General features: G+C 43.4%; 3 protein-coding genes across 8 annotated transcripts; 1 reads left to right on the top strand and 2 right to left on the bottom strand.

Annotated features, from left to right (window-relative positions):
* Positions 1-3: 3 nt before the first annotated feature.
* On the bottom strand, positions 4-6,229 carry LOC129600796 (rhodopsin-like). Of its 3 annotated transcripts, XM_055499382.1 has the most exons (6): positions 6,091-6,229; positions 4,245-4,572; positions 3,246-3,495; positions 1,944-2,280; positions 547-770; positions 4-212 (listed from the first exon to the last, which is right to left on the bottom strand). In XM_055499382.1, coding segments are annotated over exons 2-6 (1,110 nt in total). In that variant the 5' UTR covers positions 4,543-4,572; positions 6,091-6,229; the 3' UTR covers positions 4-211. The 3 variants fall into 3 exon arrangements, with proteins under 3 accessions (XP_055355357.1, XP_055355355.1, XP_055355356.1); XM_055499380.1 differs by having other exon boundaries at positions 4-770; XM_055499381.1 differs by lacking the exon at positions 6,091-6,229 and having other exon boundaries at positions 4-770; positions 4,245-5,518.
* Positions 5,668-12,601, bottom strand: LOC129600794 (mitochondrial ribonuclease P protein 1 homolog). Of its 2 annotated transcripts, XM_055499375.1 has the most exons (6): positions 11,420-12,601; positions 10,628-11,356; positions 9,555-10,112; positions 8,644-9,015; positions 7,361-7,638; positions 5,668-6,354 (listed from the first exon to the last, which is right to left on the bottom strand). In XM_055499375.1, exons 3-6 carry the CDS (start codon positions 10,014-10,016, stop codon positions 6,123-6,125), a joined length of 1,344 nt encoding a protein of 447 aa, XP_055355350.1. In that variant the 5' UTR covers positions 10,017-10,112; positions 10,628-11,356; positions 11,420-12,601; the 3' UTR covers positions 5,668-6,122. The 2 variants fall into 2 exon arrangements, with proteins under 2 accessions (XP_055355350.1, XP_055355351.1); XM_055499376.1 differs by lacking the exons at positions 10,628-11,356; positions 11,420-12,601 and having other exon boundaries at positions 5,675-6,354; positions 8,644-8,949; positions 9,555-10,196.
* On the top strand, positions 12,584-27,557 carry LOC129600795 (uncharacterized). 3 transcript variants are annotated; one of them, XM_055499379.1, is made up of 4 exons: positions 12,584-13,451; positions 25,073-25,294; positions 25,612-26,140; positions 26,750-27,557. In XM_055499379.1, exons 2-4 carry the CDS (start codon positions 25,163-25,165, stop codon positions 27,409-27,411), a joined length of 1,323 nt encoding a protein of 440 aa, XP_055355354.1. In that variant the 5' UTR covers positions 12,584-13,451; positions 25,073-25,162; the 3' UTR covers positions 27,412-27,557. The 3 variants fall into 3 exon arrangements, with proteins under 3 accessions (XP_055355354.1, XP_055355353.1, XP_055355352.1); XM_055499378.1 differs by lacking the exon at positions 12,584-13,451 and adding an exon at positions 23,281-23,936; XM_055499377.1 differs by lacking the exon at positions 12,584-13,451 and adding an exon at positions 23,281-24,009.
* Positions 27,558-27,897: the final 340 nt, after the last annotated feature.

Genomic DNA, 27,897 nt, shown 5'->3' with positions numbered 1-27,897 from the left:
ACTGCACACTTTCGGTGAAAGCCGGCACAAGGAAGAAACGCTGCCATTTAATCTCAGTATAACGTTGCTGTAAAAGCGGATCAAATTTCCCACGTGAATGTATCGCGTGTGAACCGGGACAGTGGATCATCATCACCAGGACACGTACCGCAAATATCATACTTCGAAGTATCCGATACCAGTCGTTGCATTTGCACATGTTAAAAATAATTCTAAAACAGACACAAAAATTAGGCATTTTAAAACACACAAAAATTAGGCATTTTAAAACACACAAAAATAAAATCACCGACAAAAGAAAAATTATTACAACAATGAAAAAATTAAATAAAATTAAACATAAAGAAAAAAAATGAAAAATGGAAAAAAAGAAAAATGATTTGACTATTAAAATATAGATAGAAACACATAATACATCGTTGTAATAAAACAGCGGCGAATTCGCGAAAATAAATCATTTAAAAAAAATTAAACTTCATAACAAATTATTATAAAATATACATTAAATAAAAGATAAAAGAACAGCAGCGGGAATCGCATGCGCACTAGTTTTCTTCATCCGCCGCGTAGTACACCCCACCGAACGCGGCATCCTTCTCCCCGCCGCGACTGCGTTCAGCCGATATCACCGACACTAGGGTCGTCTTCACCGGGGTCACCGTTCCGCAGGACAACGGCCGTTTTGCGGCGCAGCCAACCGTCTGGCGCAGCCGTTTCCCGAGTGATCGCAGCCCGTTGCGGTAGTCCTTGCACATCGTGAAGAAGATCAGCTGTCAATAGAAAGAAAGGTCACAGGTTGAGCAAGCAAACTGGGTAACACAAACTAAGTAACACAAATCTACTACGAACTCGAAAAAATTCCATTTCACTATTTAAAACACGTACACTTTTTTATAATATGTTAAAACCGAGCTTGAAATGAGATGTTTAAACACTTGAAATAGCAACTATTTATTCTGCATGCATAGATAAATCCGCAATACACAAAAAAAATTCAGTAATCTTGAAATCAGCAGATTTATTATCGCTGATTATTTTGTTAAATATGCAGTTACACGCTTTTAAACCATAGTGCTGAGTTTCTGACGATATCGTCTGAATGACACTGTACTACAACACCTTCACAACGCATTGCATACGAGAGTAATTTTCGATTTAACTTGTTTATTTCTGCACCACAACACACATTTATACGGCATATTTGTAGAAATTTGCTAATATATAAAAGTAGATGATTATTTGAAAATATATTTAAACAATTACTGGAAATATACATATGTACACATAAGTCTACCTCGTATAATTAAATCACTACGACTAAATCGGGGCGAATAGCGTCAACGAACGTGACCTTCAGATTAATCAGTTGTTATTAATATAAAATTGGCAAAAAGATTAATTCAAGGAAAATATTTGGGAAAAATTAAAGGAGCAGCGGACCATTAACCGTTTAACGCACTCACATCAGCGGCACGCAATATTTCATTCTGACATACTTTTCTTTATATTAATTTTTAATCAAACCTACGCCCTAAATCAGCGACATAATGCATCGATATATGTATTCTGAGCTAATTGTCTCTGAATAAAATTACTCGAAATGTTCTAAACAGAAAGCTATTAAGCTGAGATTGGTGGAATTACTAATTCCGGTAAAAATAATTTTAAAGAATTAAGGGAGCAATGTTGTGAGATTAACCGCGCCTGAATCAACAGTATTAATTTATTTTGACATAATTTTCTTTAGATTAAATTTTAAGCAGTGTAGTGACCTTAACCGAGGCTAAATCGGCGGCATTCATTTATTTTGACATAATTTCTTTTACATTAATGCTTAATAAGTGTAGTGACCTTTACCGCGCCCAAATCAACGGCATTATTTAATTTTTGCGCAATTTTCTGCACATTAAATTAAATATTTTAAACACGAGCGCTGTACATACCGGATTTCCGCCGTAGCCTAGGAAGAAGATGGTCCTGAGCCACAGCTGCAGGAGTGGATAGCGGACATACACCGGATAGAAGGACGTGGCCACGATGGTGTTGGGCAGGTAGCAGGCGTAGTACCACAGCGCACTGGCCATCAGCATCCGCGCAATGGCCAAACGCTGCCGTTCCGCCTGCGAGAACACGTCACCGCCGGCCGCGCCGCCCAGCGGGCGCCGCAGCCTCTTGCCGACGACGTACAGCAGGATGAGGGCGTAGCAGGTGCCCATTATCGCCATGGGGGCGTAGAAGCCCACCGTGTACATGGCCAGTTTGGCCCAGGGGAGCGATGTCCTGTCACGAACGTTAACCATGTTGCCGGTTAAAAAAAGCGTAATTACAGGTGCAGCGCGGGGAATTTAATGAAAAATGCGGGGAATATAAGCTCAACCGGAACACGGAGATTCTGTATCCATAAAAAATGTTCCAGGAATTATTCTTTAATTAAATATTTCAAATATAAAATACCAATTGTTAAAACTGTTTTAAATAAGATCATTTTTAATATTTTAAAAACACATTACTTAAATATTATAAATGTCTTAAACGCAGATACTCTAAACATAAAAATAAACTGGGATACATCAGTCAACACAACAGCAGTTAGCATAAATCTTATTTATTTAAATGTTTCCTGTAAGAATCAGACCTGGGCAGTTATGGAAAATGCACCCTCCGTTAGATTTACGAGTTACAGGTAGCGTGCGAGTTACGCTATTTATGCAAGTAAAACCGAGTTTCGAGTTATGCCGCGAGTTACGCTACCATAGAGAATATATACAAATTTTGGGCGAGTTATGTTAGAGTTAAGTTTTCTGGGTAGCGAGTTACGCTACAGAGTTACGTTAAAACTCAATAACTCGCCAACAACTCGCGTTAAGTTATAGAGTTAAGTTACGGCTGTCCAGGTCTGGTAAGAACATATTTAGCACTAACCATTAAAAGAAAAATGTAATTAAAGGAAAAATGTAATATAAATAAATATTTTGAGAAAAATAAATTTGTAAATCATTAGAATACTGAAACCACTGTTATTATGATATGCGCTTGGATCACACTGGGATTATACCACGCGTGCGGACGCCATTGCACTACGATATTTCCTGTCAGGAGTACAAACAACACAGAACGGTTTGCAGCACTTACTATTTGATTGAATTTTACTTAAATAATGACCTACAGTCACATACTGAATTATTTGAGAACAGTAGGAGTGAAAACATTGCAATGCAGTCAAGTGGAAATTCAGCGGTATTTACCTGATGCTGCAGCTCATCCAGGGCGGGAGGGAATCATAGTATCCGCCGGTATTGAAGAAAAACGGCAGGAAGCAGGCGCAGGCCACCGCCCAGCAGAAGACGATGGTCAGTCCGATGGCGCTGCCGGACGCGGTGCGGTAGTAGTAGTGCGGCGCTAGTGTCGCCACCACCCGGTTGACGGCCAGCGCACACGTCAGCCACTGGCTGTAGCTCATCAGGATCATCCAGATTACATAATTATACCGACACCCTGCCAAAATTATACCAATTTCCAGCAATTTTCGCACACAAATATTTTCTGTATTATCTGTCGAAATATTTGTATCAACTGGATACAAAATCAACAGCAGTTGACTGTGCATTTTCTAAATGCATTTCTGGTGTTAATCAAGCGATTACTTCCTACTCTCTCTGCCGTCGTGTTCTGCCAACTGTAAACAAATGTTTCCATAAAGAATGTCACACAGTTTCAGAGATTAAGTAGCAGTACTTAACGATCGAAAAAAAACATTTATTTTCAAATTGTCTAATGTAAATAATAAATCTGGACATGAATAACATCGTCAGTTAAGGGCATACTGTATGAGCGAGCGGGCTACTAAAGCCCCTATGCCACCGCACTACGACATCCCACCTTACGACAGAAAAACTTCGATAATCGGAATTTTATTAATCTTCTAGATTTATGCCTCTTATCAATCATCATCCACATTTTACATTTTCAATATTATCTTTTTCATAAATTTATTACACTTATTTCAGGAATTTATTCAACTTATTATTCAATAAATGATATTTAAGTAATATTTATTTTAAGCACTTTTAATTCAGTTCCCTGTTAACTACTATATAGTATAATGTATATGTACAGTACTGTATTTACAGTAATGTACAGTACATAAAACCAGTTAAACTACGAAACATTCATTACCGATTGCGTATTATTTTTTTTATTTTTATTTCGTATATTTTTCAAAGCGCAAAATGAAACGCACATACCAGTCTGCTCAATGCGTGCAAAGGGAAAATAGATACTGAAGGCCTGATGCGGCACCAGCGAGGAGCACATGATAAACTCCGCCAGCAGTAAGTTGACGATGAGGATATTGGCGCCGCCGCGCGTCTGTGTTCCCAAGGCCATGGCGCATAGCAACAGCAGGATCAGCAGGGCCCCGCCGAATCCCACCGTCACGGTGACGATGATGTACAGCTCCACTTGCGGCCGAAACAGCTCCAGCGCGCTGGGAATATTGCTGGTCGTCGTGGCATTAAACGCGGCCACCGTGTCGTTAACCATCGCGAGCAGAGTATTTTCTTAACGTTTTCGCTAACAAAAAAGTTTTAAAATGGACCGATAATGTTTTAGAAAATTCACAACGAATCTGTCAAGCTAAAGTAAAATTCAGAAATAAGGGCGGCAAAGAAGAATGATTACACACATAAGTGCCGACTTAGATTAACAGTTAACTCACCAAAATATTCAAAATGATTTTTTCGAAAAATAAAATTAATATTTTTTTGAAAAAGTTGAGAAAATGTTTTCCTTTAGCTAGAAACTTTTGTAATTTCATAGAAATGACTTAACTAATATAAAGCACGGTTTGAGTGAGATAACTCAAAAAGAAAAATAAAAACGGTCAAAAGACTAAAACTGGACTATATATTCGTGTGCCGCTGCAGCCAGAAAAGTGGGAATATTCTGGGACGACTGCGTTATTTAAATAGCTGCGTTTCAGGGTCTAAATAATTTCCGTTTTGGAGAAAACCGGAACCATGTCTCCGCCGTCTCAACATGCAACGAGCACACGACGAGGGACTGGAATTAAATATAATCATAATTAATTTGGAGAAAATTTACAGCGTCCTGTGACAGTGACGTGTGATGTGGACGATTATAGCGCGCTTCTGGAAACTGAATTAACGGGAATATCCCCAACAAAAATCTGACACCGCAACAGCAATTACTTCGTAATTTCGTTTATGCCGCACAACTGGCTCGTATAAAGAAAATTCGTGGAGCCTGTAAATAATACTGTCATCGCGCGATTTTATAAAGGATTTTACTTCCTTATCAACCGGTAATTATGACCTTATCGTGCGACGACGTTTGGCGGTAATGTTCCGAGAAGGAATAAATATTATTAGAATTGTCTATGTTACAGTAGGAACAGTACCATATTTAATTCATAATATTATAGCGAAGGCAAAATTCCAAAAATATTTCCATTATTTGCCAGTTAATTTAATTTTTTATTATTATCGCGTTTAGCCGCGCGACGTCGGCCAGTGTCTTCCAAAAACTGATACACAAGAAAAAAAAAGGTAGTCTTACAAATTATACAATTGTACGAATTCCAAGCTATACAATCGCTGTATTTAATTAGCTTAAAAATATTCAAATTATTGTATGTACAAAAACTGCCGAGAAATTAAATTAAAAAAAGGCTAAACTGCTATTTCCAACATAACATTTCAGTGGCAAGATCGAGCTAAAAGGATAGAACATTCAAGCCATCCTACTACAAAATCTCTGCAAACAAGCAGATGCCAGCATCGAACAAAATGAGAAAAAAATGACCGGATTCGAGTTGTAATTATTCTCCATCTTTTTTATTTCCCATTATTTTTTATATTGTTTCCCAAGTTTTAACAATTACAGCTGACGTTTCATTTCGTTTTAATTTTTTCCCAACAAAACAACGTTTCGCATGTCGTCCTCATACCATTTACATCCAACCCCTCCAAAGTCATAACAAAATTAAAATACAATTTCACGAATTTTTATGTTAAAAAACATGAAATAAAATTAATAAATAACAGTTTCTACGCATAAAAAAATCCCAACCTGCGGATTTCGCCATCGGAGCCATCAGCACATCACGGAGCCATCAGATTACGCGCATCCCGGTTTCTCGATGCATGGACCAGTCGTTGGTTCGCTCGCACCCGGGGTTGTTGGAGGGTTTCCGCTGCTTCGTCTTCCGGCTGGAAGACCTTCCGTTTAGGAATGTGCGCACGCAATGCGGCTTCCCAATCGCCGTTCCGTTTCACATCCACCAGCAGCGATATCACGTGATTCAACGCCAGATACTTGGAGCCCACGGCCCACCTGGTAAACCCATCATATCGTCATTACAATAAAAACTAAAATTTGGATAAATAGAAAACGTACAATAAAAAAATCAATTACAAACAAAAAATAATAATAAATCAAATTAGAAAAAACAAACAATTACAATTAAAAGCAAATTTAAAACATACTAGGTTTTTATCAAGTTTCCACTACAACTGACAAGCCGGCGCCATCCGTTTTTTTACAGTACTTTTGCCACTCAACTACAAATAATGCGTTTTGAGTTCAGTACGTATAGCGAAGTTACAGCCTTTGCCATACTGCGCTTTTTACAATTACCGGTAGTCGAGAACCTACATCACTAACTCATTGCCCGGAAAAACAGTCACAAATTTTCCAGAAATTTTACAAATATTTGGTAAAGCACACTCACAGCAACACTAAAACACGCCGAAAATTTACGCTGCAAATTGGAAGGCATAAGTGCAAGCCAGCAACTTTTACCCACAATTCCACAGTGAACACTATTTTATAAATGAATATCATGTTATAACTGCTTTACATTAATTTCATATATTAAAAAAATTATGATTTTCCAGTTACAGACCCAAGATATTATTACGTTTTTTTAAAAGTTCTCCGCAGCAAAAACGACGCAAAACGTTGTTTTATGCCGATTTTACTACATTTATCCCAAGCACCCTTAAAACTTAATCCAAAACCTAAATAAAAAAGCAGCACCCGAAAACATAATGCCGTATCAAGTTGAAACTCATGCAAAACAAAAGTCATACATAATTTTTAAGTCCCGAAATCTCTCAAATTTTACATGAATTAAGCAGTTGAAATCACAGATTTCCTTCCGAAACAACCAATGTACTACAACATTCCTAACGTACGAAATAAGGCAACGAGCCCGGAATCTTTTAAAAATATCGAATTAAAATCATCGGAACATATTTAAAAATGGATTGGTCTTCTTAAAAAAGAAGATAATATTCTGCAACCAAGTACTTAAAATAAAACAGCGAAAACTCCATACCGGAGGTAGACGTCAATGGGGAGTTTGGCCATCCGCAGGCCTTCGCGTTTGGCTTTGGCCAGGGTCAACGGTTTGGACTGCGACCGGTCGACGATGGCCCCGATGACGTACACGTCATCCTCGTTGAATTCCCGCATGTTGTACTCGGCGTTGGGCGTCAGGTAGACGATCTTCTCCTTCGGGAAGAGATCCAGATAACTCTTTTCCGAGAACTCCAGCAGACACGATGGTAAATTAATATTTCCTATCGCACCTTCCATCGCCTTATATGTATGACCCTGCAATCAACAAACACCATTTTTAATACCACAAATAAAAAATGTGTAATTTTTTTGTACAGATCAACGGATATGTCAGGCTACTGACAAGTAACTTAGAATAAGTAGCCGTGCATCCATCAGTGAAATCAATCCGCACCACGCCAAATGCCAACGCGACAGCTACCACAATAATGCCGAAAATATTATTCAGCTTGTTAATAAAATAATTATTATAGCAAAACAAAATGCACAAAATATCATAGTAGAAATTTTCTAAATGACCACAGGCAAGAAACGGGTGAGGTAGGCAACAACCAGAAGATGCGCAAGAAGCCGAAGTGCACGTTATAAAATTAAAAACAAGCAAAAATAGGAGCACGATTTCAATTCCGATAACCTTACAAGTTAAGCCGAAAACTGTAATCCTAAAATCATTCACAGAATTAAATTTATAAAACGCAATTCAAATCTGTTAACAGTTACCGCAATTACTGATTGAGAGCCTAGCGGGTTGTCCCAACAGTCAGCCAGCATACTACGATAATCTGACGAAACTCTACAACTTAACAACTACACGTACCAGCGCTCAAATGCATATTAAAATGATAATGTCAATACCGTATTCCCGCTGCGTACCAAGTTTCAATCAAAACCATATATTTTCTATAGTTTCACGCCGCAGCTATTAAATTTCATTCTTTATCTACACGATGTTTATAGCAAAAAAATTAGAAAAATTAAATTTACGCCTTACTGACATATTTTTGTTTTAATGGAATTGTTTTTTCCTTTCCAAAATTTTCTAAATTTACGTCCGACTAAAAATGATTTTTTAACAATTTTTTTTCCAAGATCCATGTTAAGCTACGCAGGACGAACCTACCTGGAAATATTACTGAAACAATTTGTTCTAATAAAACAGTTTTTTTTCCTTTCCATGATTTTCAAAACTGATGTTCCACTAAAAAAGCAATTTTTTTAACAATTTTTTCTCAAGCACCGTAAGCGGAAGGACGAACCTACTTGGAAGTTGACATTGCAGAACTGCAGCCAGAAAGGATCCCGCGCGTCCCGGTTGTAAGCGTAGGCATCGCGCAGTTGCGTGGCGCAGTTGACCTGCTCGCGCTCCGTCATCCACTCGTCGAAGCCCAGGTCGACCACCAGCGGCTGCCCGATGCAGCGGGCCCGCGCCAGCTTGTAGTTCTGCGCCTGCAGCATGTCCGCATCGCGGATGTACGGGAAGAAGGTGTTGTGACCGAGGCCGTACTGTATCCTGTCCGGAGCTTCTTCCCGTTCGCGCACCATTGCATCGAACTTCTCCTGGCGTTTCTGGATGCCCACACACAAGAGAAAAAATCCATAGAAAGTCTCACAAGACTCCACCGAAAAATTTACCTAAATCACTGCAAATTTTGTTAAATTACAGCACAAATTCTCCAGAAATCAGATTAAATTGGCTAAATATTTCACATCGTTCCGATTTATTATGCCACATTTTCGCTAAGGTAAGTTACAGTGAACTTTTCCAAATAATTGTCCATGATTTCAGATTACTGCCAATTTTTCCAAAATTCAGTTATATCTTTTTGCAAAATTACTGCACATTTACTTTTTATATCATGTCGATATTCAGTTTATGTTTTGTGGTAGAATTCGGAAACCCAATCAGATATAAAATACCTAAATTAGGAAATTTAAGTTTAAATTAACAGCAACATTTCAACAATTAAAAAAATAATTCTATTAATTTGTACCTTATATTTTGCTGATTAATTGAATATTAATAAAATTTTTAGTATTTAAAACTTACTTATCGGTTAAAAAATATTCATATGTGTTTCTTAAATTAGTATGGTTAATTTAACACACGGACCAGTGAAAAATAAGAATTATAAGATCCAAGAAATGAAAAATTAACGTCATCGCCGGATTACCTCCGCTTTCCTCTCTTTTTGTCGGATGACTTTCAACCGACCCATCTCCGACTTGAAGAGATAGTTGTAGTACTTGAGTCGTGAATGTTTGGAGGGCTTCGCCAGCAGCTCTCGCCACTCTTCCTCCGCGATGGCGCTGGGCACTTTGTATCCCGACTGGCGCAGTACGTCCACTTCAAACTGCAGAATCTGGAAACGGCGCTCATCTTCCTCGGACAAACCGGGCAGTTTGACGAAGTTTAACGACTGCTGCAGCGACGCCTGCGTGTCGCTGCTGTCATCGGAGATGCTGCGGAAAGGCTGGCGACATAACGGGGAAGGTCGGAATAGCAACAGAGGCAGCGGAGAACGCAGCAGCGAACACGATGCTGTGGATGCGGATAGTGTGCTCGCTGTGCGGATCAGAGCGCGCAGTGAGATGGATGAAGACATTCTCCACGGGGACGACGAGTTGATCAGCATTCAGCAGGAATCCAAGTTACCACTAAATCACTTCGTAACAGATGACATTCCTCAACATTTGCATGAAACTGCTCCGTCCAGATTCACCACAAACCACTGAAACCAGTGTAAAGTTGCAAACGATGAAAACCACGAAATTTAAAACTCAAAAATTAAATAAAGAAGAAAAATCCAAGCCAAGACTCAGTCCGCCAAGCTGATGGGAATTCCATTCTTCACTTTTAGGCCTCACTTCCGGTTCCAATACCATGAACTACTGCGATTCACTTCTGTAACTGGAATTTCTTTACTGAACTTTGCTAGCTGGCTTGAGTGGCTTGCGCACTTTATGAGTAAGTACTGAGTACTCGTACTAGTACTTAAACTCAAACTGTAAATTTCGCTCTTTGAAGTCTTTTTAAATTTTCCGCTTTCTCCTAACTAATACTAGGTATCTAAAATCAGTTTTGTTGGGGCGTCCTCAAAAACAGTTCCGGAGAATCTTTGAAATGTGCCTCGCTGTTACTTGTGCATAATCGCTGTTGGTGGAACTGTGTTCGACAATGCGCATGCGGCATGTTCTGAGTGTTGGTTGCAGAGGCCTGCAATTCAAGCGCGTACTTACTACTTACATTGCATCACGGTGCTTCATCACACTGCTCACAAAATCCATCGTTCACCATGTTTGTGGAACGGACATCAATATTGTGGGCGACGATAACGTCCTGCTGTACGGACCGCGTGGTGTACGTGTCCACAGTCCGACAACGAGCCCTTCATCGATCTGCTGTGCCCCGATCCGTCGCTGCGAACTCATCCCGCACCACAGCGTCTTCTTTGCCAAGGGATGCAGGAGTAATGGCATCCAGAGTGGTATTGCTTGACGAAGCGACCCCAGTGCCCTGGACGACCGTGGCGGGGGAAGTGCGGCGCCATAAATATCCCGGACGGCGCGGAAACCGCGCGCCTGGGATCCGTCCTTCTGGTGTTATCCGATGTGCCGTCGTCCTGGGGCGGGATGACAGCGGCGCCACTTGGACGGGCATTCTTCCCCGGCACCTCCTCCGCCGCCCCGTGCGGGGCGACTGTCGACGGAGCAGCCGAAGGGGTCGACGGCGCAGCTGCCGCAGCGCATTGCTCCCGGACGCTTTGTCAAGCGCAGCCTGCCGATGCCCGCCGAGTGTGGTGTGGCGTCCGCAGCACAGCTGCTGCCGATGATGATGGAGCTGCAGATTTGCGCGGGATATGCCTCCTGCGGCCAGGTGGTCGGCGTCGATGCCCAGGATGGGGTGCTGCAGTATATGTTGGAGCTGGCTGCTAGCCTAGGGTTTTGGGCCTTCTCTGGCTGCCATGACACAGGTCTGTTGACAGTTAGTGTTTTATTTTAATTCGATATGCAATATTTAGTGATGAGAAGTACTTACTAAAACGATGCTTAAAGCATTTCAACGGGAACTGCTTGTTCTGCGCACCCAGAAAGCAACCGACTGTTGAGGTCCTTGTTCGATTGTTACAGAACCATCTTCAACCGCTGCTCCACGCGCTGGTTCAACGCATTCCGGACATCCTGCGTGCGGCCGCCTCCTTTTGAACATGCGACGACGGATGGATCCCCGGCGTTGGGGGTGGACGAATGGCAGCAGGTGTTCGCCCATCTGGACACGCTGACGCAGACTAAGTTGCGCGTCGTCCGCCCGGCGTGGAACATTATCCTCGCCTTGCCAACTTTGACGGCCAACATTGTCATCGAGACGAGCACGGCCAGCCGACACCTCCACTACATCCTAGCCTCGCCTATCTTCACCTGTTTGCGCTCCACCACCAAACATATCATCCTCCAATCCTCCATGACCGCGCCCACAGCATCCACCTCTTGGATTTCTTAATCGTCGCGGACATGATTCGCTCTATGACGCGGGAGCATCCCGGGATCCGCCTGGCGAAGTTGTATATCGTCGGCGTGACGAAATTGTTCATGTGCCTGGACCATAGCGGTAACGCTGACCGTTGCGATGTGCATGATTCCGGGACGGTGAACGAGACCGGAGGGGCACCGCGTACGCGTGGCACCTGGATGATTTCGTGGCAGCATGCCGAGGTCTGCCGTGTGAGGCCATCCAGCTGGTCCGGTGCTCGATGGCTCTCGAGTACGGCCGGCTGCGGGCGTACCAGTTCTGCACGGAGGACATCGACCAGATCCTGCAGCACCGCACGCAGACCGTGCAGCTGGAGGCCGGCGAGAAGGGCTCCACTTTCTCCAAGGCCAGCTTCGCCGCAACCGGGACGAGGGATGACATCGACATCAACGACCCGGATTTCTGGCAGAAGTGGGCCCAGAAGGCCGAGGTCAACACCGACAAGGACGTCTTCGAGGTACGCTCAATCAGCCGATAATAATTGATTAGTTCATCTTTAATCTGGTTTTATTTTTCAGCTTATGGTGAATTTTTGAAGTTACAGTTGTTTTAATTTAATTTCTTTATAAGTTCCATTTAATTCTTGGTTTCGTCTCTATTGAAATTAATTCTTGAATTCAGTTTATGTTGAACTTATTTCTTGATTGAATTCAGATGTGTATTTGTGTTTGATTTCATTTCTGTGTACAAGTTAATTTGTAAACTGCTTATTGAATTCCTACAGAATTTAATTCCTGATTTCGATACTTAATAATTTTTTGCATTATTTTTTTAATTCTTCACCAAATCCATTGTGGTAAACCACACATTATGTGGTGTGTTGGCGGTGTGGAGTGTATAACATGCCAGCGTTACACAACGCTGGCATGTATTCCGCCTCGGGCGCATGCAACGCGCACCGAGCGGCGTCTTTATAAATCTTGTTCGTGCAATGTTCATGTAGAGAGTGAGAGAGAGTATAATTAAATACAGTTATGGTGCCGGCTTTGTGCGATTATGCTGTATAGTAGGCCGTTGTCCTACATTGGTAGCGAGATCGTGGTTTTGTAACGATCTTTTACACGGCAGAGTTTTTTTTTATATACCACACATTCACTGCACGGAAATTCCAAGCACGGAACGAATGCAATTTTCTCACACGGCTGCCTATGGATTTTAACCGCCGTTGACCGTTCACTCTCCAGCCACGCACTTCCCAATAGCGGCACCTGCCATATTCCCCCTACACTCCTCAGACGCCTATTCTCCACGGACGGCATAATACTGCACATTTCCCACGGACGGCACACTATCGCACATCTGCCACTGTCAGCATTCAACTGCCCGTATTTTCCGCCCGCCTTTACCAGCCTACTCTGCTGTTGCGCGTTTCCCGTGGACAGTTTTCTGCCGCCTGCATTTCTGCCAGCCTTTTCCTGCTGGAATCTACATATTCCCCAGCACATAACAGTACGGACGGCATCCTTTCGGCCCACATTTGCTGCCCACCTTTTCCGGTCAGATCAACAAATTCTACGGCACCTAACACCACGGACATGGGGCAAGTGCAAAACTATAATTTTGCAAGAAAATAAACAAATTTTAACAATAATTATGTAAACCGTGCCATAATAATTTTTCGAATTTGCACTACTATACATTTTCTACGGTGAATCTACGAGACTGTATATAGTCTCGTAGACACAATATATATTCCGTACAGTATACACTCGGGAAAAATGCCCGGCCGTAAATTTTCACCTAGGGGATAATATACGGACCCCCTCGTGACCTTTAGTGACCTTTTGATGACCTTTTAGTGACCTTTTGATGACCTTTAATGACGTCACTCTGTGTGACCTTTAGTGACCTTTATTGACCTTTCCAAATTTTATGACGTCATTAATCCAAAAATTTTTTTTCTCTCTTAACAACATAAAATATTTTCCATACCACGGTTTTATTTTACAATATTGCTAAATGATACGCTGCAGCATAGCGGCAGGTCCGCTATTATCATTAGCAAGTTTTAAAACACTAAAACACCGATGAGATATTTAGTCAATTGATATTATAGAATAACACGCTTGGTCATTCACGTAATAAAAAGGTACATTACAAATGACATCACAAAGGTCACTTTCATTACACAACCATGGTACGATCTATTAACACGTTGGCAGCTTAAGCTCATTCCCTTGTCATACGCGTTACACAACAGCGCGTTCCTTGGCAGCTTAAGCTCATTCTTTTGTCATACGCGTTACATAACAGCGCGTTCGTTGGCAGCTTAAGCTCATTCCCTTTGTCATACGCGTTACATAACAGCGCGTTCGTTGGCAGCTTAAGTTCATTCCCTTTGTCATACGCGTTACACAACAGCGCGTTCGTTGGCAGCTTAAGCTCATTCCCTTTGTCATACGCGTTACATAACAGCGCGTTCGTTGGCAGCTTAAGCTCATTCCCTTTGTCATACGCGTTACACAACAGCGCGTTCGTTGGCAGCTTAAGCTCATTCCCTTTGTCATACGCGTTACACAACAGCGCGTTCCTTGGCAGCTTAAGCTCGTTCATTTTGTAATACGCGTTGCATAACAGCGCGTTCCTTGGTCATACGCGTTACACAACATCCCGCTCGTTGGATACTTGCAGTCGTTCTTTTGACAATTTGGCACTTCACGCTCGTATTACGCGTTACGCAATGCGTTGTCCAACGATTGATTAGGCAATATACCTTAAGGCTACCAAATTTACCACAATCGAGTGGTATATAAGGCTCAGGTTTCACAGCAGCCAGATCACTCCACTCTTCTTTCGTTTTCTTCAAATAAGTTCTTTAACTTATACCGCTTCAACCTTCGGATTAACACCGTCCCAATCATCACAATTCCTTTTGGACCACCAGGCGTGACCCTTGGACTTGATCTTTGGTAGTCACCTTCCTTATTACATACTTCCATCATGCCATACAGGTAGGCCGAAACCAGATAGACTGGAGTCCGCCACATCATTACGATGTGTGTTAAAATTTTGACCGTTCTCTTAGCGGTCATTATTATTGTATTTCTTATATACGCAATCCTGCAATCCCCTCAACTATCCCGTATTCCTTTTAATTCTACAATAATTCAAAAACTCCTTCACTGAACTATCAGTCCATTTAACTATAACAGAGAAATTTTCCCCATAAAAAGGTGCAACAATTAGAAGCTTGGGAAGCCGGTATGGTCGACGTAGACGTACTCGGCGATGCAATCGCCAACGCAATGGCCCGGACGCCTACGCGTCCGGACCCGGTAGAACCACCCAGATTTGCACATAACGGGAAAGATGACATTGGTCTATTCATTAAACGATATGAAGTTATTACTGCAGCACAGGGATGGCGGGACCAGGAACGGGTCAATAGAATATCACTTTATCTGCAAGGATCAGCCCTTGCTTGGTACTCAAGACGCCCCACACCCCATGTAGGTGCACCAGCACAGACATGGGATGAACTAAACAAGAACTGTTAGATACTTTCCGCCCCCCTGGATACACTGCATACATGATGCGATATTTGAATAAGCGCAAGAAAACAGCACACGAGTCCCTTCAGTCCTACTATATGGACATGATTCAAACCTTCGACATACTTCATTCATTAGGTAAACAGTTCAGTGAGGAAGAAAAGGCTGATGCTTTAACAAATGGACTCTCGGGCACGTTGCTCAGAGACGTAACGTGTCTAACACCAGCGACCCCGCAGGAATTTTTAGTAAAAGCTGCTAAAGCTATTGAAATGGAGGATAAGGTTCAAAAGACAACGGATTCCTTAAAAGGTTTAACACTTAACCCAATCTTCAGAACCGACTTAGAAGGAGCAAAAAACGATTCAGATGAAGAGGTGGACTTGCGCGATATCATTCGAGCTAAAAAATTCCTGAAAATTCCCAATCTTTCTCCTTTTCCCATCACTATAGCAGAGGAACACAACCGTCGATCCGGACAACAGTACGACAGGTCAAATAATTACCCTCGAAACAACAGTTTTAACTCAAGACGAATGTTCAATAGAGATTATGGTAACCGCATTCGCAATAATAATTATAATCGCGAGTTTAACAACAGCTATAACCGCAATAATAGGAATTTTCGACAAAATTATCAGCGAAACGATTCGAACTACAACGGGTCACGAAATCGCACTAATTACAATAACGGTTATAACAACCGACAACATCCAAATGATTCACGCGGTCGAGGTTTTTACAATCGAAATAATTTTCAGCAGCGTAATAATAATTTTCGAAATAACAATTACAACAATGAGCAATCACCAGGTGTGCAAGGTCCTCCCAAGTTCAGGCAATTGAATATCCCACGCAAAACCAGCCTGTAGCTACCAACAAGTTACAGTGCTGGAAATGTGGTGGTGAACATCCACAAACCTTTGCCCTAATCGGGCACAGAATAATTCAGGGCCAGCAGCTAGACGTCAGGATCGTGTATTCGTCATTCAACAGGTGCCATCGGCCGAATCACACACACAACAGCCTTTTACCTCTTACACCAATCATGGCACCGCCACTACCATTATCGATACAGGGTCAAATCTTTCAATGATTAGTCTTAAGAAAATTCAAGAATGGGGCCTGTTAGAGCTCATTGAGCCTGATGACCAACAACAAATCCAGGATTTCACTGGAACACTTCACACTTCACTAGGATCCTTTGCTTTAGAATCATACATGGCTTTTGGGTATGAATTAAAACTGGCAGTCTTTGATTTTCCGCACTTTCCAGCCGACGTCCTCATCGGCTGGAAAGATTTACGAAACATGTTCCAAACCCCAGACATTATTCTGCCCTCGGCTCCACCCGACCCGTTCCCAGATTTCGATATTATTGACTCAGGTTCGGACTCAGAAACGGAACTAACGATTGACGAACAGTTTAGAGCACATAAAGAAGACAATGAGGACGCTCACTCAGAATTCGTAGAGATTCCCCTTTCAGACACTGAAGTCGACAACCTTACAGTATCATCATTTACTGAGAGAATCTTGACCATTCATGAGGATTCTGACACCCATATTCCACCTGTCGTAAACCTTGAAACGAGTGTAGGCAGCTTGCGAACGTTTGTCGACACGGGATCTTCTCTTTCAATTATTACATCAGCTAAAGTTTACGAATTAGGCATTCAAGAGCTGCTGTACACAGGTCCCGAACATAACATTCAGAGCTTTACGGGTCATACACAAACATCGGCTAGTTACATCGATCTGTACGTACTCACCCTCCCTCCTTACCTGCTTACACTATCCGTCTTTGATGTCGTGCCCTTCGGGGCAGATATCATTTTAGGATGGAATGACCTTAATAAGCTAAATCATCCTGATTTAAACCCAATTTCCCAGTTGAACCGTTCGGCCAATAACACATTCGTTATCGAAGAACTGACTAAACAAGACACTACCCAACCAAACTGCGACAACCAAGGACACACAGTTTGTACTTGTGGACATGTTTCCAAATCTCAGTATCAAGCCAGGACACACAATTACTATTGCAGCAACACTTTCAAAGCACAAAACGAGGTTCAGTACAAATGCGTTTGCGGACATAAAGCGTACAATTTTTCTCAATGGTATTATCACCTCGAGGAATGTACAGTTTTTTCGAAAAGGTTAAAATGAACGAACTGCTTGTGTGCGAAGTAGAAACCTGCCGCTTCGCAGCAACGGATAAAGTAGAATTCGCTAAACACTTCAGCTATCATCGAGAACTTACACCAGAATCTGAGACATTGTTACTTCCATATACCGTTGGTAACTACCAGGAGTTAGAAGAAGAAGATAAAACATTTCAAGACAGCTTTGCTCCAGAACGCATTAAAATGGGAAAATCACTAAACGAAGAACAAAAAACACAGTTAACCAGACTTCTGACTCGTTTTCCGATCTCTGGCCGTCGGAAAAATACCCGATAGGAGAAGCAGATGTTCCTCCCATCGAAATCGAGTTAGAACCAGGGGCGGTACCACTGGCAACCCGCTCGGCGGGTTGCCCAAAAAGAAAAAGTGATCATTGAGGGAATTATACAAAAATTATTAGATGAAAAAATTATCGAACCGTGCAGAAGTCCCTGGGCTTCACCAGTCATGCTGGTAAAGAAACCAGGGCCCTGCAACTATCGGCTTGTAGCCGATTTCCGAAAAGCAAACACGCGGTTTAAACAGGATAGGTATCCTATTCCATCAATTGAAGAAGTTTTACAATCAATGAAAGGTCAGTATTTTTCTGCGATTGACCTGGCACAGGGATTTCACCAACTCCCTGTACACCAAAAAGATAGAGAAAAGCTAGCTATTATCACCCATTGTGGTTCATACCAATATTGTCGCCTGCCCTTTGGCGTGCACTTCGCGCCGAGCGCATTCCAAAGAACAATGCAAAATTTACTCACACATATGATTCGAGAAAACAAGGTCCAAGTGTACATAGACGACATTACAATCAAAGGAGAGACATGGGAATCCCACCTTGAGAATCTAGAAGAACTTCTTAGTATCCTGCGTACCGCTAATATCACCATCAACGGAAAGAAATGCAAATTTGGAAATACAACATGCAAAATTCTAGGTTTTATCGTTTCGGAATCGGGTATCGCTCCCGATCCTGAAAAAATTCTAGCTGTCCGAGAGTTCCCTGTTCCTGAAACGTATAAAGACTTAGTTCGGTTTATTGGTTTAGCAAGCTTCTATCGAATATTTATTCCAAAATTCGCCGAGCTGGCAGCCTGTCTACACGAATTAAGCGCGCAGTTTTCGGATAAGAAAAACGAAAAACTACCGTGGATGACTACCCACCAAGAAGCTTTCGATCAACTAAAGAAGCTAATGACTCAAGCGCCTGTTCTGGCGTATTTTTCCGAATCCTTCCCAGTACTACTCCATGTTGATGCGTCAGACATCGCGATCGGAGCAGTACTAGCGCAAAAACATGACGACGGAGTACATCCCGTCGCATATGCGTCCAGAAAACTTTCTTCTTCGGAGAAAAAACTATCGGCTACGGAAAAGGAATGCCTGGCAATACTCTATGCGGTCGAAAAATATCGCAACTTTATATTAGGCCGCAAAATACATTGCTATACCGATCACTTCAGTATGCAATGGTTGCAACAACTTAAAACAGAAAATGCGAAACTTGCTAGGTGGGCGCTACGCCTGCAAGAGTTTACTATTCAGATCTTCCACAGGCCGGGACGCAACAATATGGATGCCGACGCTCTTTCCAGAGCGCCGGTATTCCCAGCTCCCCCGCCTTTCCAGGAACCCGTAACTTTTCCGATTTACGGCATCAAAAATACACCACCGATTGAGCGCATCGATATACGCACCGAGCAGGTAGCAGATAAGTTCGCCTCACAGTTAATCGACTATTTGGAAGGAAATACTACAAAACACTCGGATAGACTGAACAGAATAATTCCAAATTATTACCTGGATCACGGTATTTTGTACTACCAGACAGATCTGGATGGTACACGGAAAGACTTACTTGTTATTCCGCAATCCCTTGTCGATGACATTTGTGGATCAGTACATGAATCCGCAATGTCACATCTAGGATTCGCCAAAACTTACGATATTATTCGGCGCCGATTTTATTGGCCACACATGGCCAAGTACGTACGGAAGTACGTAGCGTCATGTGTTAATTGCCAACTAAAAACGAACCTCGCAACAAACGTATCGAGAGCTTCAGAACATCCCATTCCCTCCTCGACCCTTCATTACATGGAGTGTCGACTGCGTCGGTCCACTCGTTCAAGATAAAGAGAAAAAGCGTTATATAATAAATGCCGTGGATGATTTTTCGGGTTTCGCTGTGTCCCGCGCAACGCGACGACACACGGCTGAAGCAGTCGCCGAGTTTTTACTACAAGATGTCTTCCTTCGATATGGTTTTCCAAAATACATACGTACGGACCGAGGCACCGAATTCGTCAACACCCTTATCACCGCCATGTTCAAATTAATGGATATTAAGCATTTGAAATCGGCCGGCTGGCATCCTCAGTTTGCCGGCAAAGTCGAAAGATTTAACAAAACTATGGCCCAGTCCTTGGCCAAACTTTGTTCAGACAACCAAAAGATTGGAGCACACACTTACCTTTCGTGGTCTTTTCATATAATGCCTCTGTGTCCAGAGTAACTGGATACAGTCCCTTTTACTTGGCACACGGAATCGAATGCCTCTTTCCGCTAGACACAAACTTGCCATCCAAGACCGACACTCAGGACACGGACGACTTGTATGATCATATGCAAGAAATTTATGCAATAGCCACTGAGAACATGGATACCGAAAGGTTAAACCGAATGTATTACTACAATAAAACTCGAAAGCCCGTCACTTACGAAGTTGGTCAAAAGGTATTATTTTCTCCTGGACGCACAGGACCCAGCAAAAAATTAACCAGTTTTATCATGGACCATATGAAATTTTACAAAGATCGGGGAAGTCGACTACCAAATCTCCTACGAAAGGGCAAACGACCCAGGCAAACCTACAGTGGTGAACGTTGCCAGGTTAAAACCGTACTATGACCGGCAAGATCTTCAGTTATGGGAGGAACCTTCAATCGACGAACCTATGCCCTTAATAGATCCCGACAAACCGCTTTTACCAGTTTCCAATCTCAAGCCTCGAATTCCCAAACCGATACCACAAATAGAAACTCCAACCGAAAATATCGGAGAAAACTCTCCGGAAAACCCTATTCCGCCTCAGCAACCCATAGGAGAAACGCCTAAGAAAGCGAAAAATACCACGAAACTTAAAAAACCAAAAGGGTCCAGAGAACTAAAAAATCTGGGACCGGTTGATAAATCTCTCTGGAACAAGCCCCGTGCTAAAAGAACTGCGAAAGTTAACTACATCGCAAATATGAAACCATTCAACATGGCGTCTTTGCTTGCCTGGACAATGATAATTCTTTGCACTATTCCAGGAGCAGAGTGTAAAGCTTTTACAATCTGTAACTGTGAACATCAACAATTCCTGGGAGTTCTGGACATGGCAGATTACACAAAATGTGCACCATTACCTACAAATCCGTCTCCAATTCAGGCAAACTACTCCATTTTTTGCAGTTCAACGTCCTTCTCTTTCCTTTCCAGCAACAGTTTGCACGGCAACTACAGTTACCATGGAAATCACTCAGTCATTTTTCGGGTCCTTAGACCATCTTCCAAGTTCTGCAAAAAGGGACCTCACAGATTCGGAATGTAAACTCATCTCGTCAACTAGGTCCTGTTTCGGTAACCCCATGGTAGCACGTCCAAATTCGAATGTATGGGTATTCAATGGAAAGCCTAGAAAAGACTATTCATGGTTAACAACAACGGTCAACACCGTAGTACAATGCACCCTTGAAGAAACAACCCTTACGCAAGATTCTGAAAACGAACCCATTTATAGTTTCTTGGGCCCTCTTTCAACATCCAGAAAAGCAGGGTTCGCCATTAGAAATCATGCTACGTTCATCTGGAACACCAAGCAAGAACCTACACAACGTCAGTGTAAATTTCAAGAATTGCCAGGAGAAAATGCTCAAATAACAACCCTAGGACCCAATCACTACAAACTCAGAGATTCGTTTCGTCAAGTGGACTTTATCTTTAAAGAAATACCAGTACAAACCAACTGTTCTTTTCGCAAACCAGTTTATGCGGTCGAAGGTTTTCCGCAAACATATATATCAATAGATAGAAAGACTTTCAAGGCAACTAAGGAGGACCTTGAGGATCTACAAAGATTCAAACGCGATTCACAGTCTTTCTTTCGTAATACTTACGACGATCCACCGGCAGAGGTTATGGCCGCATCGACTTTCCTTTAACTCTGCCACAACGCGCACGAAACGACCCAGATCAACAACACAAATGACTACGCCGACTCTACTCCCGTACTATGCTGTAGCGACGGAAGATGACCCAACACAACAGTTACAACCTCTTCAACAAACCGACGAGGTTTCAGCACGGTCACATGCTACAGTACCTCGCGATATTTACGACACAACGACCACTTTGGAACCATTTACCATCCCAATTTCGCAAACCGAACCATATGTCCCTGAAACCGAAAGTTCGTACCCGACTCTAAGTCCCACAGAACAGCGAGAAGAAGATAATTATGTGGATCAACTACAACAACAGCTGACAAGTTACCGAGGGATCATTGAGGAATCACGTCGGAACGAAGCACGTAGAGAAGAAGAATACGAAAACGAAAAACGTGAGATGCAACGCCGAATTAACGACTTACAAAATCGCCCTACACCGTCTTCCAGTCCTCTAGTTACACCACAGAGATCAGACTTATTCCTTGGCCCCGTCTTAAATCGAGTCCTAGGCTTGGGACAAAGAAAACCAACTGCTTTTCAGCGAGTCCGAAATATGGCTCAAGAACCAGAACCCTACCGACCACAACCAGTAACACAATCCCCATCCTATAGTAACGTACCAGACAATGCATATGCGCAGCGGTACGGAGAAATACAAACACTCCGCTCAACTAGCGCCCCAATTCTTAGTCCTAAGGACAACATAAAGAAATTTTTCTCAATGTTGCATCATCAGCCATGGACAGATAATCACGACCACTACTGGAATTCTTTCCGATACTTAACTGCTCATTTACAGCACTTATCAGACACAGCAATCAGCACGTCAAACATCCTAGCACAAGAAAGCTATAAACTGGACTGTAAGCAGAGACAAAACACCGCGGAGCTCTTACACCTGCTGTCCCGATTTTCGGGAATCCGCGCAGCCAAAATTCTCGATCTCCCCGCTTGTACCACAGTCACAGCTAACGGCGAGCAGGCACTTGTCTACCAATGCCTGGCCGAGGACGTTCAAGTTAACGCAAAGCTGACATCCTGTGGATATGAGCCACTTATCCAAGAAAATTACACTATTGCCATAGATGGACACACTAAATACAAATTTACGCCTTGCCTCCATAGAGGCGGTTTTGCGGCTTTCGGAGACCAAACACTAGAGTACAACAGTTCACTCCGCGATTGGCAAAAGGTCACCAAATCAATAGCCATACAACACGCTAGGTTTGTTAAATCTTTTAAATACAAACCGGATCAAGCGCTACTAGAGGGACTCGACACATCAGATAAGACACAACACCATGCGTTGGATTTAGTGGGAGAGATGAACGCTTTCTTTGATGATACAGATTCAAATTCATTAGCCGAGGTTCTTCAACAAAACAACAAATTCGAACTACTACTAGCCTCATGGATTGGACTCTATTTCCCGCAACTCGAGCTATTTTTATCTCTCTATTTGTAATCCTCGGACTGATGCTTCTTTTGGTGATATTCTTTCGATGCTTTGGATGGAGATGGCTACTGGAGAAATATTACAATTATCGTCACCAAAAGCGAGTCAGGCAAACAGAAGAAAAGACAGGGGTTATCTATATACCTAGTACAGAAGTGGCTTCTGGAAATTCCAACCGTCCCTCGCGCATCCGCCGGCGGTGACGGTGCAGCTACAGCTGCAGTTCAACCCCGAGAACTTTTTAGACAACCCCGACTTCACCATGCTAGCCGCGGCCGCCACATCCCGGGACTGAACGGCCTGGAGCCCCGCCGAGGGCGCCGCGTACGCCGGCCCAAGGCGGAGATCGAAGCGGAACGGCTTATCACGCCGCGCAACAGGCGCTGCTGCAGCAACAACAGGCGTTCCTGTCGGCGGCGACGGCTGATGTGAAGAGGTTAAGGGCGGGGCATGAGGAGAGAAGGGAGAAGGTGAAAGAGCGGGACAGGGACCGGGATAGGGAGATTGAGCCGTAGAGGTCACCCAATCGGCTGGGACCACCGCCCGCCCTTGGGCGCAGCAGTAACAACAGTCTGGCGCCGGAGATGGAAGGAGTGCTAGATTTGACCGGGAAGAGCACGGCGTCGCCGGCCGGCAGTCGCAAGGAAGGGCGCGTCCGGCGAGAAAGCATCCAAACTGAGTCAAAAGGCAGGGGCGTCATAGAGGGGGTGTCAACCGGCAATTTTTCGGAGTTTGACTCCCCCCTGTTTTAAAACAAAAGGTATGAAGAATATTTTTTTATATTTTAATTGAATTATTTTATTTTTTTAATTTTTTTGTTCCGGTAAATTAATGTGAATTTATTTATTGGAAATCACTATAGGCACCCCCTTACACCCTCGTTTATTATAGGCACCCCTTCTCGCACCCCGTAATTTATAGACACCCTTTTCTGTTTATTAAATAGAAACACCCTGTCAGTGTATTTTATAGGCACCCTTTAATAGCATATTTCGGATACAGAATTCGATAATGATTTCATGTACTGTACGTGCATCAGTCTCATACAGATACTCGCATACAGACAGAATCAGGCTTTCCATCCGATGATCGGGCGGTGAGGCTGATCTGCTAACTTAGATCTAATGAGGATGGCATCGTCGGCGGTAATTTTGATGTTTCGTTTCGCAGTTGTAATTTCGGATGCCGGTTTTCTGTCGGTTCTTTTCGGACACCGGGTGGCCTCCTTGGGTTCTTTTCGGACACCAAAGTTTTTCCTTACCCCCAGTCTTTGTGGCAGTTTTTAAAGACGGTGAAAAACGCGTCGATATAGTGGTTCCTTTCATATGACATAAAACAAAGTGCAACTGGTCGACCTTTCCCGTGGCGATCTTGCACAACAACAGCGTACAAGCAGTAGTTTTCAACATTACCGTATCTAGGTTCTAACACTACAATTACAGTATAATGTGCTAAAGTTTCATAGGGGTGCCTATAAAAAACAGGGTGCACGAAAGAATCAATTAATAAGATAAGGGTGCCTTTAATTAACGGGGTGCGGAAAAGGGGTGCCTACAGTAAACGGGGGTTTTTGGGGTGCCTATAGTGTCACCCTTATTTATTTGCGGTTAATTACAACAGCGGCAGATTTTTTTACGCGGAAAATTAATACCGATTTTATTGATAAATTTGTTGAACTATTTCCGGTAAGTCTATTTAGTGCGGCAAATTAATGTGAATTAATTTATTTGCGGAAAGTGATAACTATGTATTTATTTGCGATGAATTTATACAAGTTGGGTTGAATTTATTTGATATCGGTGACGGTCGGTTGTGTTGCGCAGGTGGACACGTTGCTGAAGAAGCAGCGTCAGGAGGCGGAGCACACGCAGCACAACGCCTTCGACCCCGACAGCCGCGTGCCGGTCGTTAACATGCGCGACGGCAGCGTGCTGCAGGGCGACAAGGCGCCGCGCCAGAAGGACCTGGCCGACTGGCTCATGAAGAACCCGCACTACGCCGTCGACACGCAGGCCTTCCAGATTCCCGGCATCACCTTCCCCAACGTGAGTAGTTTTTAGTCAATAAAAAATGAATAATATTTGCAACAGGAAAAATTACTTTAATAAATAGGAGCGTTGTCTTTAATAAAATGTGATAATAAATAAAACAATAATTATTCAATGGAGACACAGGAAATAATAATCGCGTAAATATACGAGTACAATTAAGAAATACGAGTGTGAAAAATATTAAGAAATACTGCCCGACAAATACGAGTGTGTAGAAAATTAATTGAAATATTAAGAAATTAAGAAATAAATGCTTAAAATAATGGTGATTTATTTTTGGATAATTGCACTAATTTTTCCGGTGTGATTAGATCATTCACCAACGGCGTGTCGACATCGTCGAAACCCAGCGCCGCCGACGACTTTGCTTCGGGCAGCTCCTGGGGCGGGGGCGCTGGCGACACGGGCCTGCACCTAACCGGCGAGGAGAACGTGACAGTCATCCACCGGAAGTCGGGGAAGAAGATCTCGGGACGCAAAGCGCCGCAGCTGAAATCGCTGGTGGAGTGGCTGGAGACCAACCAGGACTACGACATCGACGCGGCCTAGGCGGCTATCCTCCGCGAGCAGGGCGCCATGTCCGCTGCTCCCCCGTCGACCTCCTCCGGGAAGGAGAAGCGCGGCCGGAAGAGCGCCGCCAGCAGCAGCAGCGGCGACAATCTCGCCGGCAGTCCGGCGGCCAACCTCTTCGCCGCGGGCAACCCCTTCGCGCCCGGCTTCCCGCTGGGCGGGGCCTTTCTGCCGGGGCTGCCTCGCGCTTCCCCATGCCCTTCCCGGGACTCCCCGGCTTCCCGCTGTCCAGTGCGTTGATGGGGATGCTGCCCGGGATGCCGGCCGACGGTACGTGGGAGTTTCTCGTTTCTTTATTGCGGATTTGTGATTTTTTTTATTGGGATTCGGCTCGATGGTAGATCACTTGCAGCTGTGGAAACTTTGTGAGCTTTACAGATGATTTTCACTCCAATTATAGTGTAGGACAAAAAAAACGTGAATCAAATTCTATCTTATTTTTCTTCCTAGACATAGCTCCAAGAAATTACTACCATAAATAAAAATAATAATTAATGCTCTTTAAATTTCTTTACTTACATTTAACCGAATTATAATTTCTGGTCAACAGGTTCCAAAAATTCGTATTTTAAATTGAAAATTTTATTTTACAATCGATTTCGAATTAAACTGCTTCAGAATCAAGCAGCGGTTAGAGATAAAACATTTATTTTTGAAGAATATTATTTCATCGGGATAACTGATCAGATTTTCAGCCGGTTTATAAAAATGTTTTTCGTTAATGATATGTGGTTTTTGATATTTGGTAAAATTTCTTATTTATGAGAAAACCTATACGAAGAAAACATTTTAAAGAGGGAGAATCGATTTTTTTGTCCTACATTATATTTAAACAATTTTCTTGGAATTTTTGTTTGGAGATTGTGGGGTTATTTTCAGGCGAGAGCGCGGGTAGTCTGAAAGGTAATTCCTCCGGGAAGAAGGGCGACGCGGCCTCCACCGCGTCGTCGTCCTCCTCCTCCAAGACCCGCGAGCGGGAACGCGACCGGGAGCGCGACACCACCGCCGCCGTCGGCTCCTCCTCCCGCAAGAGCAAAGCTGAGAAGGACAAGGCGGAGAAGGAGCAGCAACAACAAGCCGCCGCCCTGGAGAGCATGATGCAGTCGCAGCTGCCCTTCATCTTCCCGCAGGCCGGCTTATTCCCGGGCCTCAATCCGGTGTTCGCGCAGGCCGCCGCCGCCGGCTTCCCCATGGGGCCCGGCCCGCTCCTCAACGACTTCGATCGACCCACCGCGGCGGAGAAGACCCGGGCGACCAAGGAGAAGCGGGGACGCGGGACCACGGCATCCCCCCGCCCAGTTCGCCGGGTCCGCGCGCACCCACCGGGAACGCGAACGCGACAAGGAGGAACGGTCCGTCGGGCGCCCGCGCGGCCGCCCCCCGCGGAATCGCGAGCGGGAGGAGTTCCGGAAGGAGCGGGAGCACCGTCGGCTGGAGAAGGCCGCCGACGAGCGACAAAGCGGCGGACGAGGAAAGTCTTTCCGTTTTCGTGTTGGTATGGTTTGGAACCCGGATTGTGGCCCTTTTGTTCATCCCCATAGCTGATCTCCTGGTGAATGTGGAAACTGGAATGGTTATGCGCGTTTGTGTCGCGGCGGAATCAATATGTCTTCGGACTGTTGTACGGGAGGATCGCAACTCTCACCAGACGAGGAGACTTGTGTTCTCGCTGTTTTTTTTACGGATGGCTTGTTTTTAATCTATTTTTGAGGCGGGTGTGGTTGCATGGATAACTAATGAATAGAGAAAGCTGTTTAAGCGTTTTGCTGATTGGCAATTGTTATAGACAGGCGGGAAATGGCTTGATCGATTTTGTTATTAAATATTAACGTGACCGATGAACCGTGTCGTCTGGGCGTGCTAGCGGTAATTTTTTATCATTTATTGATCAGTTTTCTGCTTAATTTGTTTTTGTTCTATCTTTGGTCTGTTTAATTTACAAGTTAATTCTTTTTTAACAGATTATTTTTATAGATCAATTTAATTTTTAATCTGCAAGTTTTTTTACTTTTTTAAATCTTTTTCCT

Source organism: Paramacrobiotus metropolitanus, unplaced genomic scaffold (assembly GCF_019649055.1).
Source record: "Paramacrobiotus metropolitanus isolate TYO unplaced genomic scaffold, Prichtersi_v1.0 Parri_scaffold0000197, whole genome shotgun sequence".
NCBI lineage: Eukaryota > Metazoa > Tardigrada > Eutardigrada > Parachela > Macrobiotidae > Paramacrobiotus > Paramacrobiotus metropolitanus.
This window is presented reverse-complemented; position numbering and strand designations above follow the sequence as displayed.

Bases quoted from the DNA above. Each gene is read 5' to 3' on its own strand.
- LOC129600796 (XM_055499380.1), bottom strand. From the start codon at position 4,542: ATGGTTAACGACACGGTGGCCGCGTTTAATGCCACGACGACCAGCAAT. The intron at 2,281-3,245 runs GTAAATACCGCT...CGTTCGTGACAG, and splicing joins TGGATGAGCTGCAGCATCAG to GACATCGCTCCCCTGGGCCA. The intron at 771-1,943 runs GTATGTACAGCG...TTCTATTGACAG, and splicing joins TAGGCTACGGCGGAAATCCG to CTGATCTTCTTCACGATGTG.
- LOC129600794 (XM_055499375.1), bottom strand. From the start codon at position 10,016: ATGCTGATCAACTCGTCGTCCCCGTGGAGAATGTCTTCATCCATCTCA. The intron at 9,016-9,554 runs GTAATCCGGCGA...GCAGTGATTTAG, and splicing joins AAAAAGAGAGGAAAGCGGAG to GTAAATTTTTCGGTGGAGTC. The intron at 6,355-7,360 runs GTATGGAGTTTT...TGGGTTTACCAG, and splicing joins CCCATTGACGTCTACCTCCG to GTGGGCCGTGGGCTCCAAGT.
- LOC129600795 (XM_055499379.1), top strand. From the start codon at position 25,163: ATGCGCGACGGCAGCGTGCTGCAGGGCGACAAGGCGCCGCGCCAGAAG. The intron at 25,295-25,611 runs GTGAGTAGTTTT...CGGTGTGATTAG, and splicing joins CCGGCATCACCTTCCCCAAC to ATCATTCACCAACGGCGTGT. The intron at 26,141-26,749 runs GTACGTGGGAGT...GGTTATTTTCAG, and splicing joins GCCCGGGATGCCGGCCGACG to GCGAGAGCGCGGGTAGTCTG.